The sequence below is a fragment of the Thalassophryne amazonica genome, chromosome 11 (genome assembly GCF_902500255.1).
Source record: "Thalassophryne amazonica chromosome 11, fThaAma1.1, whole genome shotgun sequence".
In the NCBI taxonomy this organism is placed as follows: domain Eukaryota; kingdom Metazoa; phylum Chordata; class Actinopteri; order Batrachoidiformes; family Batrachoididae; genus Thalassophryne; species Thalassophryne amazonica.
Window position 1 is genome coordinate 72,455,051 of NC_047113.1, and position 15,212 is coordinate 72,470,262.

General features: G+C 41.5%; 1 protein-coding gene across 1 annotated transcript; it reads left to right on the top strand.

The window, feature by feature from the left end:
* The first annotated feature begins 408 nt into the window (after nt 1-408).
* On the top strand, nt 409-4,901 carry LOC117520210 (transmembrane O-methyltransferase homolog). The gene is made up of 4 exons (XM_034181524.1): nt 409-463; nt 1,411-1,678; nt 2,990-3,186; nt 4,515-4,901. Exons 2-4 carry the CDS (start codon nt 1,423-1,425, stop codon nt 4,851-4,853), a joined length of 792 nt encoding a protein of 263 aa, XP_034037415.1. The 5' UTR covers nt 409-463; nt 1,411-1,422; the 3' UTR covers nt 4,854-4,901.
* Nucleotides 4,902-15,212: the final 10,311 nt, after the last annotated feature.

Genomic DNA, 15,212 nt, shown 5'->3' on the forward strand with positions numbered 1-15,212 from the left:
ATCTAAATCACAGCGTCTAGGATCAAACGGGGTCTCTGGTCTCTCTACTTTTTCAATATTTGCACATATATATTAATGAAAACAGTCAAATCTACATTTATCATCTGTTCTCACTGTACGCAGTTAAATAGAGAAGCTGATGCAGCGTATTAGATTTTATCTGTTAAATGTAAATTTATAGCTTCATGCTCCTCTGTCTCACTGTTATTAAGTGCAGTGTCTTTGCTGACCCCTGCTGGACTAATGCAGAAGTGTCGATAAGTGGGAGGCGGGGCCATATGGGCGGAGTTTGTGACTTATTTTCCTGGTGTCTTCACCAGCTGACTGGCTGATAGAACCAACACAGTTTATTATTTTTCTTTATTAGTTATATGTTTGGTGTTTTTCTCAGATAAAATCTTTTTTTTTTTTTCTTTGGTCGATACTGAGAGCTTTGTGTATTTGACAGAATCACAGCAGTTTGGTAAGTTTGACTCTAAATCTATAATATTGAATTCAGGAAGGCAGATTCAAGTTTTTAAATCTGTAAAAACACCCAGTGCAATATTCTAAAACTTTATTAATAACCCACTATTAATTCAACATGTTTAACAAATAAACTGTGCTAAAATATATTTTTTAAAAATCCGATATAAATCTGAAAATTTTCAAAAAAAAATGTTTTTATTAGTTTTCTGACGCAGTAGCCTCTAAAATAAATAAATATACAGCTAAAAGTGAGTACACCCTGAATAATCAAACTTGATTTATAAATCAAATGTTTTATTAGTAAAGTAAGACCGTTCGGCTGCTCCTTTTTTTTCCACTTGGGGTCGCCACAGCAGATCCGAGGTGGATCTGCATGTTAAATTGCCACAAGTTTTATGCCGGATGCCCTTCCTGACACAACTCCACATTACATGGAGTAATGTGGCAGGGGTGAGCTTTGAACAAGCTCACAGAGATATTGTTTTCAGTCCTGCGTGTCTGTCTGTGCGTTTTTATTTGATTTGGATCAAAGTTGGTGGAAAAAAGTAATTTTCCATAATCCATGCAGCAGGTGACAGGCTTGTTTTTAGGACAATGCACAGCAAAACAAAGTTGCTTTTTTGATTAATGTACTGTATCAAAGTTAACCACAATCAAATCAGTCCATTCACGATAAGTGTTCTTTTAATTTTATGAGTTACATCGTGATTGTGTTTATTGTTTTTGAGTTATTCTCACACAAGCCTGGATGCATAATTCACTCACTCTCCAGCTCCTCTACATTTATGCTGCACAAGCTATTACCAGTGTGTGTGTGTGTGTGTGTGTGTGTGTGTGTGTGGGGGGGGGGGGGGGGGGGGGGGTATTATGTCAGTTGTGCCAAATGTGAAGAAGCGCTCAGTGGTCTGAGTCAAACTAACATGAGCTCCATGTGATCCACAGGTTACTGTTGAGATGTGGCTGATGGCCGTTTCCGTTCCTCTGCTTTCTGCTGTCATCTTTGCATCCAGTCGTTATCGTGTCAACATTTCCACTCTGTGGCACCACGTTCACTCCTGGGCCCTCAGACTGCTGCGAGGGCGCGTGTGTGTGACGAGCACCCACGCCTTTGTCTTCTCAACGTGCACCCACGGCAATGCTGACAGTGTTATTCAGGCCTTTGACCTTTACTCTGAGACACACCCCTCTCTCTGCATCGGCCCACACATGGGTGAAGAACCGTTCAATGATTATGACTTTACACACAAGTTACCAGAAGCTGAAAGCCTGTGTGGCACACAACTTCTTTTTTTTTTTTTTCAGTTTTTCAGACTAAGCACTGTGAAGGCACACAAGCTGCACCTTCACAAAAACAAGTACTTTCAGATAAAACACAGACCGAGCAAGTTGAGTCAAGAAGAGTGAACAAAAAATGACAAATGTTTGACTTGTAAACACTGTCATTTGAAAAACAAGCAAGCATTTTTGACAAATGAGATTTTAAATTAAACAGAGAAGTTAGTGAAATGTAGAATATGACGCCCCCTAATGTTTGTTCAACAGCATTCCAGTTATTCATTCATTCATTCATCTTCTACCGTTTAGTCCAATTAAGGGTCACGGGGGGCTGGAGCCTATCCCAGCAGTCACAGGGCGCGAGACAGGGTACACCCAGGACAGGACGCCAGTCTGTCGCAGGGCCACAAACAGACAAACAAACACAGACAAACCCACACACACACCTACGGACAATTTTAAAGATTCCAATCCACCTAACCCGCATGTCTTTGGACGTGGGAGGAAACCAGAGCACCCGGAGGAAACCCACGCAAACACGGAGAGAACATAAAAACTCCACACAGAAAGGCCACGGGAATTGAACCCACGTCCTTCTCGCTGTGAGGCAACAGTGCTAACCACAAATCCACCGTGCTGCCCATTCCAGTTATTATTCAATGCATTAAAAAAATGGCCACACGGAGGAGCCCCAATTCACAAATTACGGTTGTACATATTTATTGCAACAAGAGAGCATCATACTGGTGAGACAGGCTCCATTTGAATGAATGAATGACTGAAGAGCGCATCATGCTCATCTATATATTCTGGTGGGGGGGGGGGGGCAGGGTTAATTAAAATTTATAGATTTATTAAAACATCCAAATGTAACCAGCACACCAGAGAATGAAAAAAATAAATAAGGGGGAGGGGAGTAACAGGAAGACAGGGGACGGGAAGGAGAGGAACAGTACTTGCCAGTATTCTGGTATTTATATTTGTATTAACATTTTGTAAATTGTTTTTTTTTTTTTACTTGTAATTTTGATACTCTGCGTGGTTCTTACCCTGTGTGCTGCTATATAATGCTGCTGGAACCTCAATTTCCCTGAGCGAGTCTTCCCAAGGGATTAAAAAGTTCTATCTAATCTAATCTAAATAGAAAAATAAAATAAAAACAATTCTGTAATATAATTGATCTTCATCTTCAGTATTCGATTCCGGTGAAGAATTGGCATCAGCCATGTTGCTGTTGTCTTTGCAGGTGAGGCGCTGGACGAAGTGATGAGACGTGTCCGACCATCCGAAGTGCTGGAGTTGGGGATGCATGTTGGATACAGTTCAGTCCGCCTGCTACGCCTGCTGCCCCCTGCTGGCAGGCTGATCACAGTGGAGTGTGACCCCTTCACAGCAGCTTTGGGGGAAGAGATCATCCTGGTGGCAGGTTTCAAATACTCACAGGTACTCCTGTTTACTGCAGTCACTCATGCTTTAATACCCTTTGGGGAATTTCCACCAAAAAATAAGCACCAGTGCCAGAACAGAAAAAACAAATATGGTGCTGCTGAAACATTCTGGTTTGACTCCAAAGAACTAAGATGTTTCAGGTCAGGAGGGAGGAGCAGCAGAGCAGTTATTTGTACTCTTCAACATTAACTGATGCACCAAGTAAAAATCCAGGATGAAAATCATAATTAGACATACTCATGAAAGAAAAATATATATATTCACTAATTGCAGTTTCTATTTATGTTTTTTTAAATGTTCTGAAACACATTTTACCCATTGAGACCTTCTTCTCCTCTGTCCAAATGGCACAAGCTGAACTCAAAAGCACGAGTTTCCATCTGCTATATTTATTGTATTTGAGATTGTATCAGTGTATGAAGAATAAATATTTTCATGTTGAAATGAAAAGGGATCCTTTGTATTTTTCTTCAGTTTTCATGCAAACAGTTGATATTGTTTATTACTGTACATAAAATATTTCTGTACCTGTCCTTTCAGAGAATATTATATGATAAATTATGCTGGAAAAAAGTGCTATGCCATATGAATATTTACATATTATAATCAGTTTAGAGACATCAAAGCTGTCCAGGGGAAATTAATGGCAAAATTGGGTTTAATGTTTCAAACAAAAAACACAACAACAAAATGAATGGACACAATAATCTGTCTATTCAATCAATAATTGAGGGCTATGGCGGGGGGGCAAACAAACAAAAAGCAATGGCAGCCATGTTGGATTTTCTCTTGGCTGATCAAAAAATTTTGGAGTGCATCATTTTGAATGTTTATGCCAAGTTTCTTGTTTCTTGTAGAATAACTGGATTTTTTTTTTTTTTTTCGTCGGTGTTTCCTCCACTAGAGATGAAAGTTGTTTGCCTGACGTCAAGGCCAGAGAACAGATTTTGGTCTTAAATTACTCAGTGACCTCAAGTTTTTTTTTTTCTGAAAATGCCCCAAAATAACCATATTTGACCTTTTATCTCAATGAAAAGTCCTCTTATATTTCAGCAACAACGACTTAATTCAAGCAATAAACTTTTTTTTTAATGTATTTTAAAGAGAACTAATTTTGCTATATTGTGGGTCATTTATTGAAGGAAAATGGGCATGATTCAGAATTTTTAAACCTTCGAAAGAGTACAATAAATAAATAAGTTATTGGAAAACTTTTGGACCCCTGTTTCTTCACATTAATGAAATTCAGAGGTATCTAATCTGAAACCAGGTTCTCAGCGATGTCTCCTCACCTCTCTTTTCCCTCTGATGGTTCTTGACAGTTCTGTGTGTTGACATGCACTTCAACTGAAGCCATCCCAAAGCTGAAGATGGATCCTGTTGTCAGGACCAATCCAGGATCCAGTAAGGGCTTCAGTGTGGTACTGATGGACCACGACCCCCAGCAATACCTTCCAGACCTGATGTCTCTGGAGACAATGAAGCTCCTCTGCCCCTCTGGCTGCACCATTCTTCTGATTAACCAGAACCAAAGAGCTGAGGATCTTAGAGAAACCCTGGATTACATCAGATCCAAGCCTGACTGTTACTGCATCAACACCGAGCTTCACCGTATGATTGAGGTCTTCTATCACCATGAAGATGCTCGAGCAGAAGACTGAGGAAGGCTGAGAGCCGTTTGTGGGTAGTTCTCGATGAATGAATGTTTAAAAATCTGTTTTTCTTGTTTGTTTTTAGCTGGTAATGCATGAAATATTAATTGTAATCTTTGAATTTCATTAAAAGCATCAGCACAGTTTGGTGCTTCTGGAAAACCTCCTGGTGATACTCCAACGAGCACGATGATGTCACAGCTGCCGTGGAAATGCAAGAGATTACTAAATGATACTGAAGTTTGTGGCAGAAAAAAAGGAAAGTATTTTAATGCATTGGTAATCCCGCCATGATTAAAACATTTTGATGACAGGATTACTAATGCATTAAAAGACTAATAAGATTGTGAGACAATGTCAAAGTGGCCAAATATCCGAGTTCAGCACAGACACCCTCAGGACGCTCTGAGGTTTTCAATTATAGTACAGCGGATAACTGGGAAAAAAAAAAACCTCTCAAATAATGATGCAAGCACTAAATTTGGCACAATTACACCTTCAACATTTACTTTTGAAAAGCCAGGGTATCCACTTGAATTTTCAATACGTAGGAGTCGACTGAAGAATTACACAGGGGTCAAAATTAAAAGATGCTCCAATCATACTGAAAACTATACCACATTATTTGTCTGGTCACAGAGATTAGAAAAAGGTATAGTTTGGACATTCTGTGACTGAATGTTATGGAGTTATGGGGTAAAAACAGCAAGAATGTTGACAAAGGTCAGTTTCAGTTTTTACAGGGGTCAAAAGTTGAAGTTGCTCTAATTCTGAAAAAAAAAAAAAAATTATTGGTTGAGTTAACAGGGTTTTAAAAAGGAATAGCATGCATCATGTGTCATGCTTAGTTATCATGTAACGGGGTAACATATGTCACATGTCACAGAATCCAATGGATGTTGACCTTGTTTAACCTTTACTTTGTAGACCATTCAGCACAGTCAAAACTGCTGCATTTATTAATCCTGGTAGCTCACCCAATACATTGCACCACTTTTTACCCGACCCCTGTACAAACTGAAATGGACCTTTCTCACAATTTTTCCTATTTTTACCCCATAACTCCATAGAATTCAGTCATAGATGGTTCAAACTATACCTTGTTGAAATATTTATGATCAGACACATAATATGGAACACCTTTCAATATGATTGGAGCCTACCTGGCCACCTATTGAAAATTCGGGTGAACACTGGTTTTTCAAAAGAGTGATGTCTAAGGAGTATTTGTGCCAAATTTGGTGCTTGTATCACCATTTGAAGGATTCCTCTGTAAATATTCATTTATCTGTTGCACTATTATGGACTAAGTTTCAGACAGTGCGAGGCATGTCTGTGGAAGTGGAAAGAAAGATATTTTACCAATCATCTGTTCATACAAACAGCCATCACCTTTTACATAAGAGGACTAGATCTGATCCATACTCCCATGAAACAGGAGGAGGTGTTACACTGTGGACTGGTTGCCAAGTCATCACTGGGATAACTGGGGGTATTTCACTAAGCAGTCCTGTATCTAACCTTGAATCATTTCAAGATAATCAGGGTTTTTTTTTTTTTTTACCAGATGTGCAGCCCAAAATGTCAAAAACAATCAGCGGAAAATAATCACTGGAAGGGAAAAACAAAATCTAGAATATGCATCCAAATAATCATCAAAAATCTGCTGCCAAAACCTACACATACAAAAAAAAAAAAAAATTAAATTATTGTCGATAAATTCTGTTATCTGGTCGACAGAAAAAAGAAACTGTAAGGTGACCCAAAGGGTCAAAGGTCAACAAAGAAAACTGACTGTAAAGCTTAGTCACCACTAGGTGGCGATGTCTGCCTTTTTAAAAAATCAGCACTCAAACGTTTGATTGTAGTGGGGCGGACACACGTTTTAAGAAGAGATATTTGTTTTCTCCAGAAAAAGATCATCATTAATCTGCAGATACTTGAGGTGTTGATCTCCAGTTTGTGAGTTAAGTGAAAAATGCAGTAACTAAACTGACACGAATTGCACTGAAGGAGTCGAAGTGACATCGCCTCAGAATCTCTTTCTGCACAGAGGATTGATGCAGGTTTATTGACTTACTTCAGACATGTACAGAATACAACAGCAAACTCCATCAGGTTCAATCTGATTCACGTCTGGGCTCTGGCTGGGCCACTCAAGGACATTCACATGTCTCTGTACATTGCTGCATTCATCTTTCTCTCAATCCTGACTTAGTCTCCCAGTTCCTGCTGCTGAAAAACATCCCCACAGTATAATGCTGCCACCACCACGCTTGTAGTGATGGTGCCTGGTTTCCTCCAAACATGATGCCTGGCATTCATGCCAATCTTTATCTCATTAGACCAGAGAATTTTGTTTCTCATGGTCTGAGAGTCCTTCAGGTACCTTTTGTCAAACTCCAGGTGGGTTGCCATGTGCATTTTACTAAGGAGTGGCTTACGTCTGGCGATTCTACCATAAGAACTGATTGGTGGATTGTTGCAGAGATGGTTGGCCTTCTGGAAGGTTCTCCTCTCTCCATGAAGGAATGCTGGAGCTCTGACAGAGTGACCATTGGGTTCTTGGTCACCTTCTTGACTAAGGCCCTTCTCCCCCGATTGCTCAGTTTAGATGGGTGGCCAGCTCTAGGACAAGTCCTGGAGGATCTGAATTTCTTCCATTTACAAATGATGGAGGCAGCTGTTCTCACTGGGCCCTTCAAATCAGCAGAAATATTTCTGTTCCTTTCCACAGATTTGTGCCTCGAGACTATCCTGTCTCGGTGGTCTACAGGCAATTACCTTTGACTTCATGCTTGGTTTGTGCTCTGACACGCACTGACCTTATATGTAGACAGGTGTGTGTCTTTCCAAATCACATCCAATCAGCTGAATTTATCCCAGGTGGACTCAAATTAAGCTGTAGAAACATCTCAAGGATGATCAGTGGAAATAGGATGCACCTGAGCAGAATTCTGAGCTTCATGGCAAAAGCTGTGAATACTTATGTACATGTGATTTCTTAGGGCACCTTAACACAGAACATGATTGAAGATGACTAGCGCACGAAGGAGGAATTGCATGCCATTCCTAAAAAATCAGACCTGCCTCCAACGCCTCGTACAACTGTTGCTACAATTATTCACACACACCAGCGGCTGAAAGACAGAGACTGCCCTGTGAGAGCCCATTCAATCCCTCTCGCGGCAGGTATCGGCCAAATTCCAGGTGACACACACAAACATCCAACACTGCTCGCTGGACACTTTGAAAATTGTGGCCATTTGCCTGTCAGCTCAAAAACAGTGAGCAGACAATCACTTTCAAGCTGGATGTGAAATTTGTCTACGTGAGTGTGTCGTTGCAAAAAGCAACACACATGTGGCGTGCGTGTCATTCTCACGCATGCGTGTGTCCCCCCTCCCCCCGAAACACATGTGGCGTACGTGTTCCCTCCCCCCAACACATGTGTTGGGCCGGGTGGAGGCGGGGGGGAGGGGTGTCGCACACTTGCATAAAATGCTGATATATGTGTGTACGGATATGATCACATGGGGGCCGGTCAGCCACGTCTGAGAGCACACAGCATGGGGAGCCGCTTATCAGCTGATCACAGCACACTGACAACTGGAAATGACGGGCTCAGTGCACGTAATGTGTCACATTAAGAAAAAAGAGACCACCACCAGGACAGGTATATAAATAATTACAACAATACCTACATACGCGATTACGTAACAAATAACTAAAATGAATGACCACATAACACAGAAACAGAGAGTGACACTTGGCCGCTGAACGGACAACAGCAGTTGCTGTTGAGATCTCTGCTCCTGGATATCCCAGCTGGGGTACCATGTTTTGAAAGACATAAACTTACAACTTTCCTACGAAAGGAAGTTATTCAGGCGAGAGCAGGATCTTGGAATTAGTTGTACAGAGCTCTGTGAGTTAAAGCAGTTTACTGAAGCAGTAAACGGGGTCCGGTACACAAAAAGGTAGTCCAACAAGAGCAGAGGTACATGGAACATCAGGCTTTAGGCGTGGTCGATAATACAGGTAGGTGGTCATAACACACAAGAGGCAAGCAGGTCAGGAATACACAAAAACAGCTCAAGAGAAGGCACAAGACGCTTCAGTCTGGCGAGGGAGCAAGGCAAAATGAGGAGCTTAAGTACACCCAGGTGATGAGGTGCAGACTGGGAGCAGGTGTGCATGGAACGCACTGGAATGAGGGTGTGGCCAGAGACAGGGAAACGGCCACCACCAAGCAACAGGAGAGACAGACAAAGGGACAGGGACAGATAAACCCAAGCAGGAAAACCCCAGCAAGAGAAGCAGCCCAACAATACAAAATCAACCAAAACATGAAACTAAAACAAGACAAAACTTCACATCCTGATAATTGTAAAATGAAACCATATAAGGTAACTAATAAAGTAATTTTTCAAAGTTACTGTGGCAACACTGTTTGCCAGTTAACTTTGCTCGCGGCACGGTCACCACTTACACTCCTATCCCTTATCTCAGTTAGATGCATAAGAATATTACATTCATTGGTCACTTTATTAGGTACACCAGTTCAACTGCTTGTTAACACAAGTAGTAAATCAATCAGTCGCATGGCAGCTACTCAGTGCATTTAGGCATCTAGATGTGGTGAAGACGACTTGCTGAAGTTCAAACCAAGCATCAGTGGGGAAGAAAGGGGATTTAAGTGACTTTGAACATGGCGTGGTTGTTGGTGCCAGATGGGCTGGTCTGAGTATTTCAGGAACTGCTGATCTACTGGGATTTTCACACATAACCAACTCTAGAGTTTACAGACATTGATCCAAAAAAAGAGAAGATGTCCACTGAGTGGCAGTTGTGTGGATGACGATGCCTAGTTGAAGTTCAAGGTCATAGGAGAATGTGTTGAATGTGTGACTGTGTGATGCTGTCATGTCAATATAGACCAACATCTGTGAGGAATGTTTCCAACACCTTGTTGAATCTGTGCCACAAATAATTAAGGCAGTTATGAAATAAAAAGAAAGCCCAACCTGGTATTAGCAAGGTGTACTAATAATAAAGTGGCCTGTGAGTGTATATCAGTTGGACACTTCTGGTAATGCATGTATTGTGCTGGATTCTGGTCTTTCTCTCTATTAGACAGTGAGTATGTTCGGCACTTTCATGTGTTGCCAGTTCTGCTGGACCTCCTGTTATGGATGACCTGAACACTGACAGCTGTCAAATTACTGTCTAACCTTCTGCACCGCGAGGAGGTCACATGGATTTACTGCTCCACACAAAATATCCTGGAGCTCATTAGCTGTTTCACATTTACAGCATACACACTTAACCAGGCTCAATTCCAAATTATAACACATTTTAACAAAAGATCTGTCACATTACAGAACAAAGGAATCAACTGCTCCATCCCCGACTTCTTAACCATGGGTGACATTCACCTATTGCTTTTAGGAATATAGGTCAACGTTTCCAATAACTGCATAAACACAGTATCACCTGTTTGTTGTACTAACATCAGTGATGCATGATGGGATGGAGAAGAAGCCTATTGAAGATTAGTTGGTTTGACCTACTTTTTTTTCTGGGAAAATAGGTCATGTTGTACTACACATCAGCCGAGGGGTTTGAAATGTAAAAGGCATTTGTTTTTGGAAAACATTACACATTTTTGCTTTAGTCACATGAATCTGATGTCAGTGGAGTTAATTTAGCTTTGTGCATGATCAAAGATGATCTGTCTGGAAAAATCCCTGTGGAAAGTTTGGGTATGGAGAGTAATCGCCCAAAAACGAAATAAATACCTAATACAGCCAGCACCAGTATTTCTCCAAGTTTTAATGTATTTTTAATGTTTATGTCCTGAACCTAAAAATAAATAAATGAATAATAAAATACATAAATAAAAAATAATAATATACAAATAATGAATGTTTATGAGTTCAATGGTCCAAATTAAATCTTCGTTCCATTGAAAGAATGTAAAAACATTCATTATTTGTTTTATATAATGGTTAAAATAGATCCTTGTCATCAGACATTTTATTAATTTATAAACAACAGAAAAGAGACTTACATTTTGGTGTTTCACTGCTGCTAAAGTCCTAATTGTGATGTGTAGTCCACTGATGCTGTGCACTGACTTCAGACTTCCATAAAAAAGAAAAAGAAAAAAAAAACAATGTGTAGTTCCTCAGTCCAACCAAAAATCAAGTCAGCTTTTCATGTGAACAGCTCTTCATTCATCCAGATGGCTTACAGTGGAGTGGAGTGTGTGTGTGTGTTGCAAGAATTAGCAGCGTCAGTTAGCTCAATCAAATCATTGTGTCGTTGTCCCCCGCACGCGCACACACACACACACACACACACACACACACACACACATACACACACGCAACCGGGACAGCACATTTGCGCATGTGTGCTACCAAAAAAAGACTGTGTACGTGCTCAGTGCAGCAAAAAAAAAAAAAAAAAGAAAGAAATCACGTCAAAAATGAGTCCAGCTTTTCCTTATTTCTTCCTAACAGCCTCCAGACAGTGCAATGGATTTGTTTTGTGTGTGTGTGTGTGTGTGTGTGTGTTACAACAATTAGCAGCGTCAGTTTTTTTTTTTTTTTTTTTTTTTTTTATATTTATTTCATTCATTTAAAAGAAAAACAGAAAAGCAAAAAACAAAAGCACCACAATACCAGAATGAAAAGGAGCAGAAAGAAGAACAAGTCTTATGATTTCTGCCCCTTTTAACAATACAATCTTTCAATATACAGCATCATAGTCAACATTATTTAACAGATTGCATTTCTTTAACTTGTCACATACCACTGACCCATTTCATAATTAGGACCAGAAATTAATAGATTACATCACTGACAGGTTACATTTAAACTTAAGACACTCCAAACATTATTAACAGTTTACTTTTTTTTTTTTTTGACTTTCTTGCAGCCCACTGACTTACTTCATAGTTTCATACTTACTTAATACATCTAATTTAATATGTTTTTTAAATAATTTAAGCGACCTTAATTCTTTAATTTCTTTATTAAGATTGTTCCATAATTTGACACCATTTACTGCAATACTCCTTTCCTTTACTTTGGTTCTAAATCTTGGTTTTTTAAAGACTTCTATTCCTTTCAATTTATAACTACTTACTCTTTTTTCAAACATATTTTGAATGTTTGTTGGTAAAGTATTTTTATTAACTTGGTACATCGTTTGTAATATTTTCAAATCAACTAAATCATGAAATTTAAGTACCCTATACTTAATAAACAATGGATTAGATGGATCTCTAAAACCACTGTTACTAATCACTTTTAAAGCTCTTTTCTGCAAAATAAATAAAGGTTGTATATATGTTGTATATGTTGATCCCCAGATTTCTACACAGTAAGTTAAATATGGGACAATCAATGAATTGTACAATGTTAATAAACCATAACTATTTAATGAATATTTTACTTTATGCAAAACAGCAATGGCTTTCGCTATTTAGTTAGTTTAGTTATTTAGTTAGCTCAATCAAATCATGTCTTGGTAGTCGTTGTCCCCCACACGCGCACACACGCAACCTGGTCGGTGCTTGTGCGTGCGTGTACTACCAAAAAAAAAAAAAAAAAGACTGTGTACATCCTCAGTGCAGCGAAAAAAAAAAAATCACATCAGAAATTAGTCCAGCTTTTCATTCCAACTTCCTGCCATCAGCCTCCAGACAGCACAGTGGATTTGTTTTGTGTGTGCATGTCCACATGTTGTGTGTGTCATTATATAATAAAAATAAATTCTGGCATGTGCAAAAGTGATGGCAGCTTCTACCAAATAATTGGATTGTTGGCAGAACTCTCAGATTGCAAATATTTTTTTGATGAAAAGTAAACACTCCATCCATCCATCCATTTTCTACCACTCATTCCAGGTAAGGGTTATGGGGGGACTGGAGCCTATTCCAGTAATCACTGGACGAGATGTAGGATACACCTTATACAGGTTGCCAGTCTGTCAGAGTACCTAAGAGTCTGTATTCTTAATTTAGACATTTTTAACTCCTCTGCCGACATCAAATGTGCAAAGTTTTGTGCACATCTGGGTAAAATGTATTTTTTACCCATATTTAAGGTATGCAGATCTGTGACAGTCCATCAGGAAGCTTCAGCTGGTGTTTCCTGATGGTGGATGTTGAGGTGTGCACTGGATCCCATTCCTGTATAGAGGCCACCTTCTTGATATTTGCATGCAGTGTTGTCTGATGTTTATAAAATGCTAGTCCTCTGCAAACTCTGCACATATAATTGGAATTATTGAGCAACCTGGACAAAACAACACCAAAAAATTAGCATTTAGCACCCCACACGCTAGAAATTTACAACATTTTACAACATTTTCACACAAAGCAGCAACACCAACAATACAAAACCCTTTGACTTCAGTGTTGCCTTTTGTCTCACAAAATAACCCATCGTTTGATGAATATTTTACAGACAGGAAACTATGCGTGTTGTCGTGGCTAAACAAAATCTGATCAGGCCACCAACCTAACAATCAAAACTTCTGCTAGTCTACTGTTGAATTATAGTGAAGGACTGCTGGGGGGATGGGATCTGGGGTGGGTTGGGTGGTGGGGGGTTTGGGGGGCCCTGCTGGCTGCGCTGGGGAGCCCGGCTGTCGGGGGGCCTTGTGCTCTTCCTGGCCCTGGGGTCGAGCCTCGCCTCTTGTCTGGGGGCTGGGCCCTGCCCTCGTGTGGCTCGGTGGTCCCTACTTTGTACTTTGGATTCGGTTGCGGTGGCTCCTTTGCTCCCCGTCCTTGCCGCCGCTCGCTCCTTCGCTCTACCACTTGTCTCTCATTCTTGTCTGTCTTTGTGTTGCTTTGGTAGTCGGCCCTTCCCGATAGAAGTTGGCGGTTGGCTTTGAGTAGTATGTTGTAAGCTGATCGGGAAGGGCGAATGGGGGTCACACACACACCACATTCAATCATGCACTACATACCTTCTGTCTTGCAAGAATAAATTGCATATATGGGTATTAATGTTCATAAATGGTTCTGCCAGTGTGGCACTTACCATTACTCTAGATGCAGACAGGGGGAAAAATAAATAAATAAATAAAATAAAATAAAATTCAAAGTCCTCCTTGAAGTGACATCCATCCAGCCATTTTCTTCCGCTTTATCCGGAGTCGGGTCGCAGGGGCAGCAGCTCAAGCAAAGCCGCCCAGACCTCGCGATCCACACACACGTCCCCCAGCTCCTCTGGGGAAACCCCAAGGCGTTCCCAAGCCAGCCGAGAGATATAGTCCCTCCAGCATGTCCTGGGTCTTCCCCGGGGCCTCCTCCCAGTGGGACGTGCCCGGAACACCTCTCCAGCGAGGTGTCCAGGGGGCATCTGGAAAAGATGCCCGAGCTACCTCAACTGACTCCTTTCGACGTGGAGGAGCAGCGGCTTGACTCCGAGCTCCTCCCGAGTGACCGAGCTCCTCACCCTATCTCTAAGGGAGCGCCCAGTCCACCCTGCGGAGGAAACTCATCTCGGCCGCTTGTACTCGCGATCTCGTTCTTTCGGTCATGAGCCAAATCTCATGACCATAGGTAAGGATCGGAACGTAGATCGATCGGTAAATCGATAGCTTTGCCCCCCTACTCAGCTCTCTCTTCACCACGACGGTCCGATACAGCGACTGCATCACTGCAGATGCTGCACAGATCCATCTATCGATCTCACGCTCCATCTGTCCCTCACTCGTGAACAAGACCCCGAGATACTTAAACTCCTCCATTTGAGGCAAGGACACTCCACCGAACTGAAGAGGGCAAAGCACCTTTTTCCGGTCGAGAACCATGGCCTCGGATTTGGAGGTGCTGATTTTCATCCCGGACGCTTCACACTCGGCTGCAAACCGCCCCAGTGCACGCTGAAGGTCCTGATTTGACGAAGCCAACAGAACCACATCGTCCGCAAACAGCAGAGACGAGATTCTTTGGTTCCCAAACCAGACCCCCTCTAAACCCTGGCTGCGCCTAGAAATTCTGTCCATAAAAATATTGAACAGAACCGGTGACAAAGGGCAGCCCTGGTGGAGGCCAACGTGCACTGGAAACAGGTTTGACTTACTACTGGCAATGCAAACCAAGCTCCTGCTGCGGTTGTACAGGGACCGGATCGCCCTTAGCAAAGGACCCCGGACCCCGTACTCCCGCAGCACTCCCCACAGGGTGCCCCGAGGGACACGGTTGAACGCCTTCTCCAGATCCACAAAACACATGTGGACTGGTTGGGCAAACTCCCGTGAACCCTCGAGCACCCAATGGAGCGTGTAGAGCTGGTCCAGTGTGCCGCGACCAGAATGAAAACCACACTGCTCCTCCTGAATCCG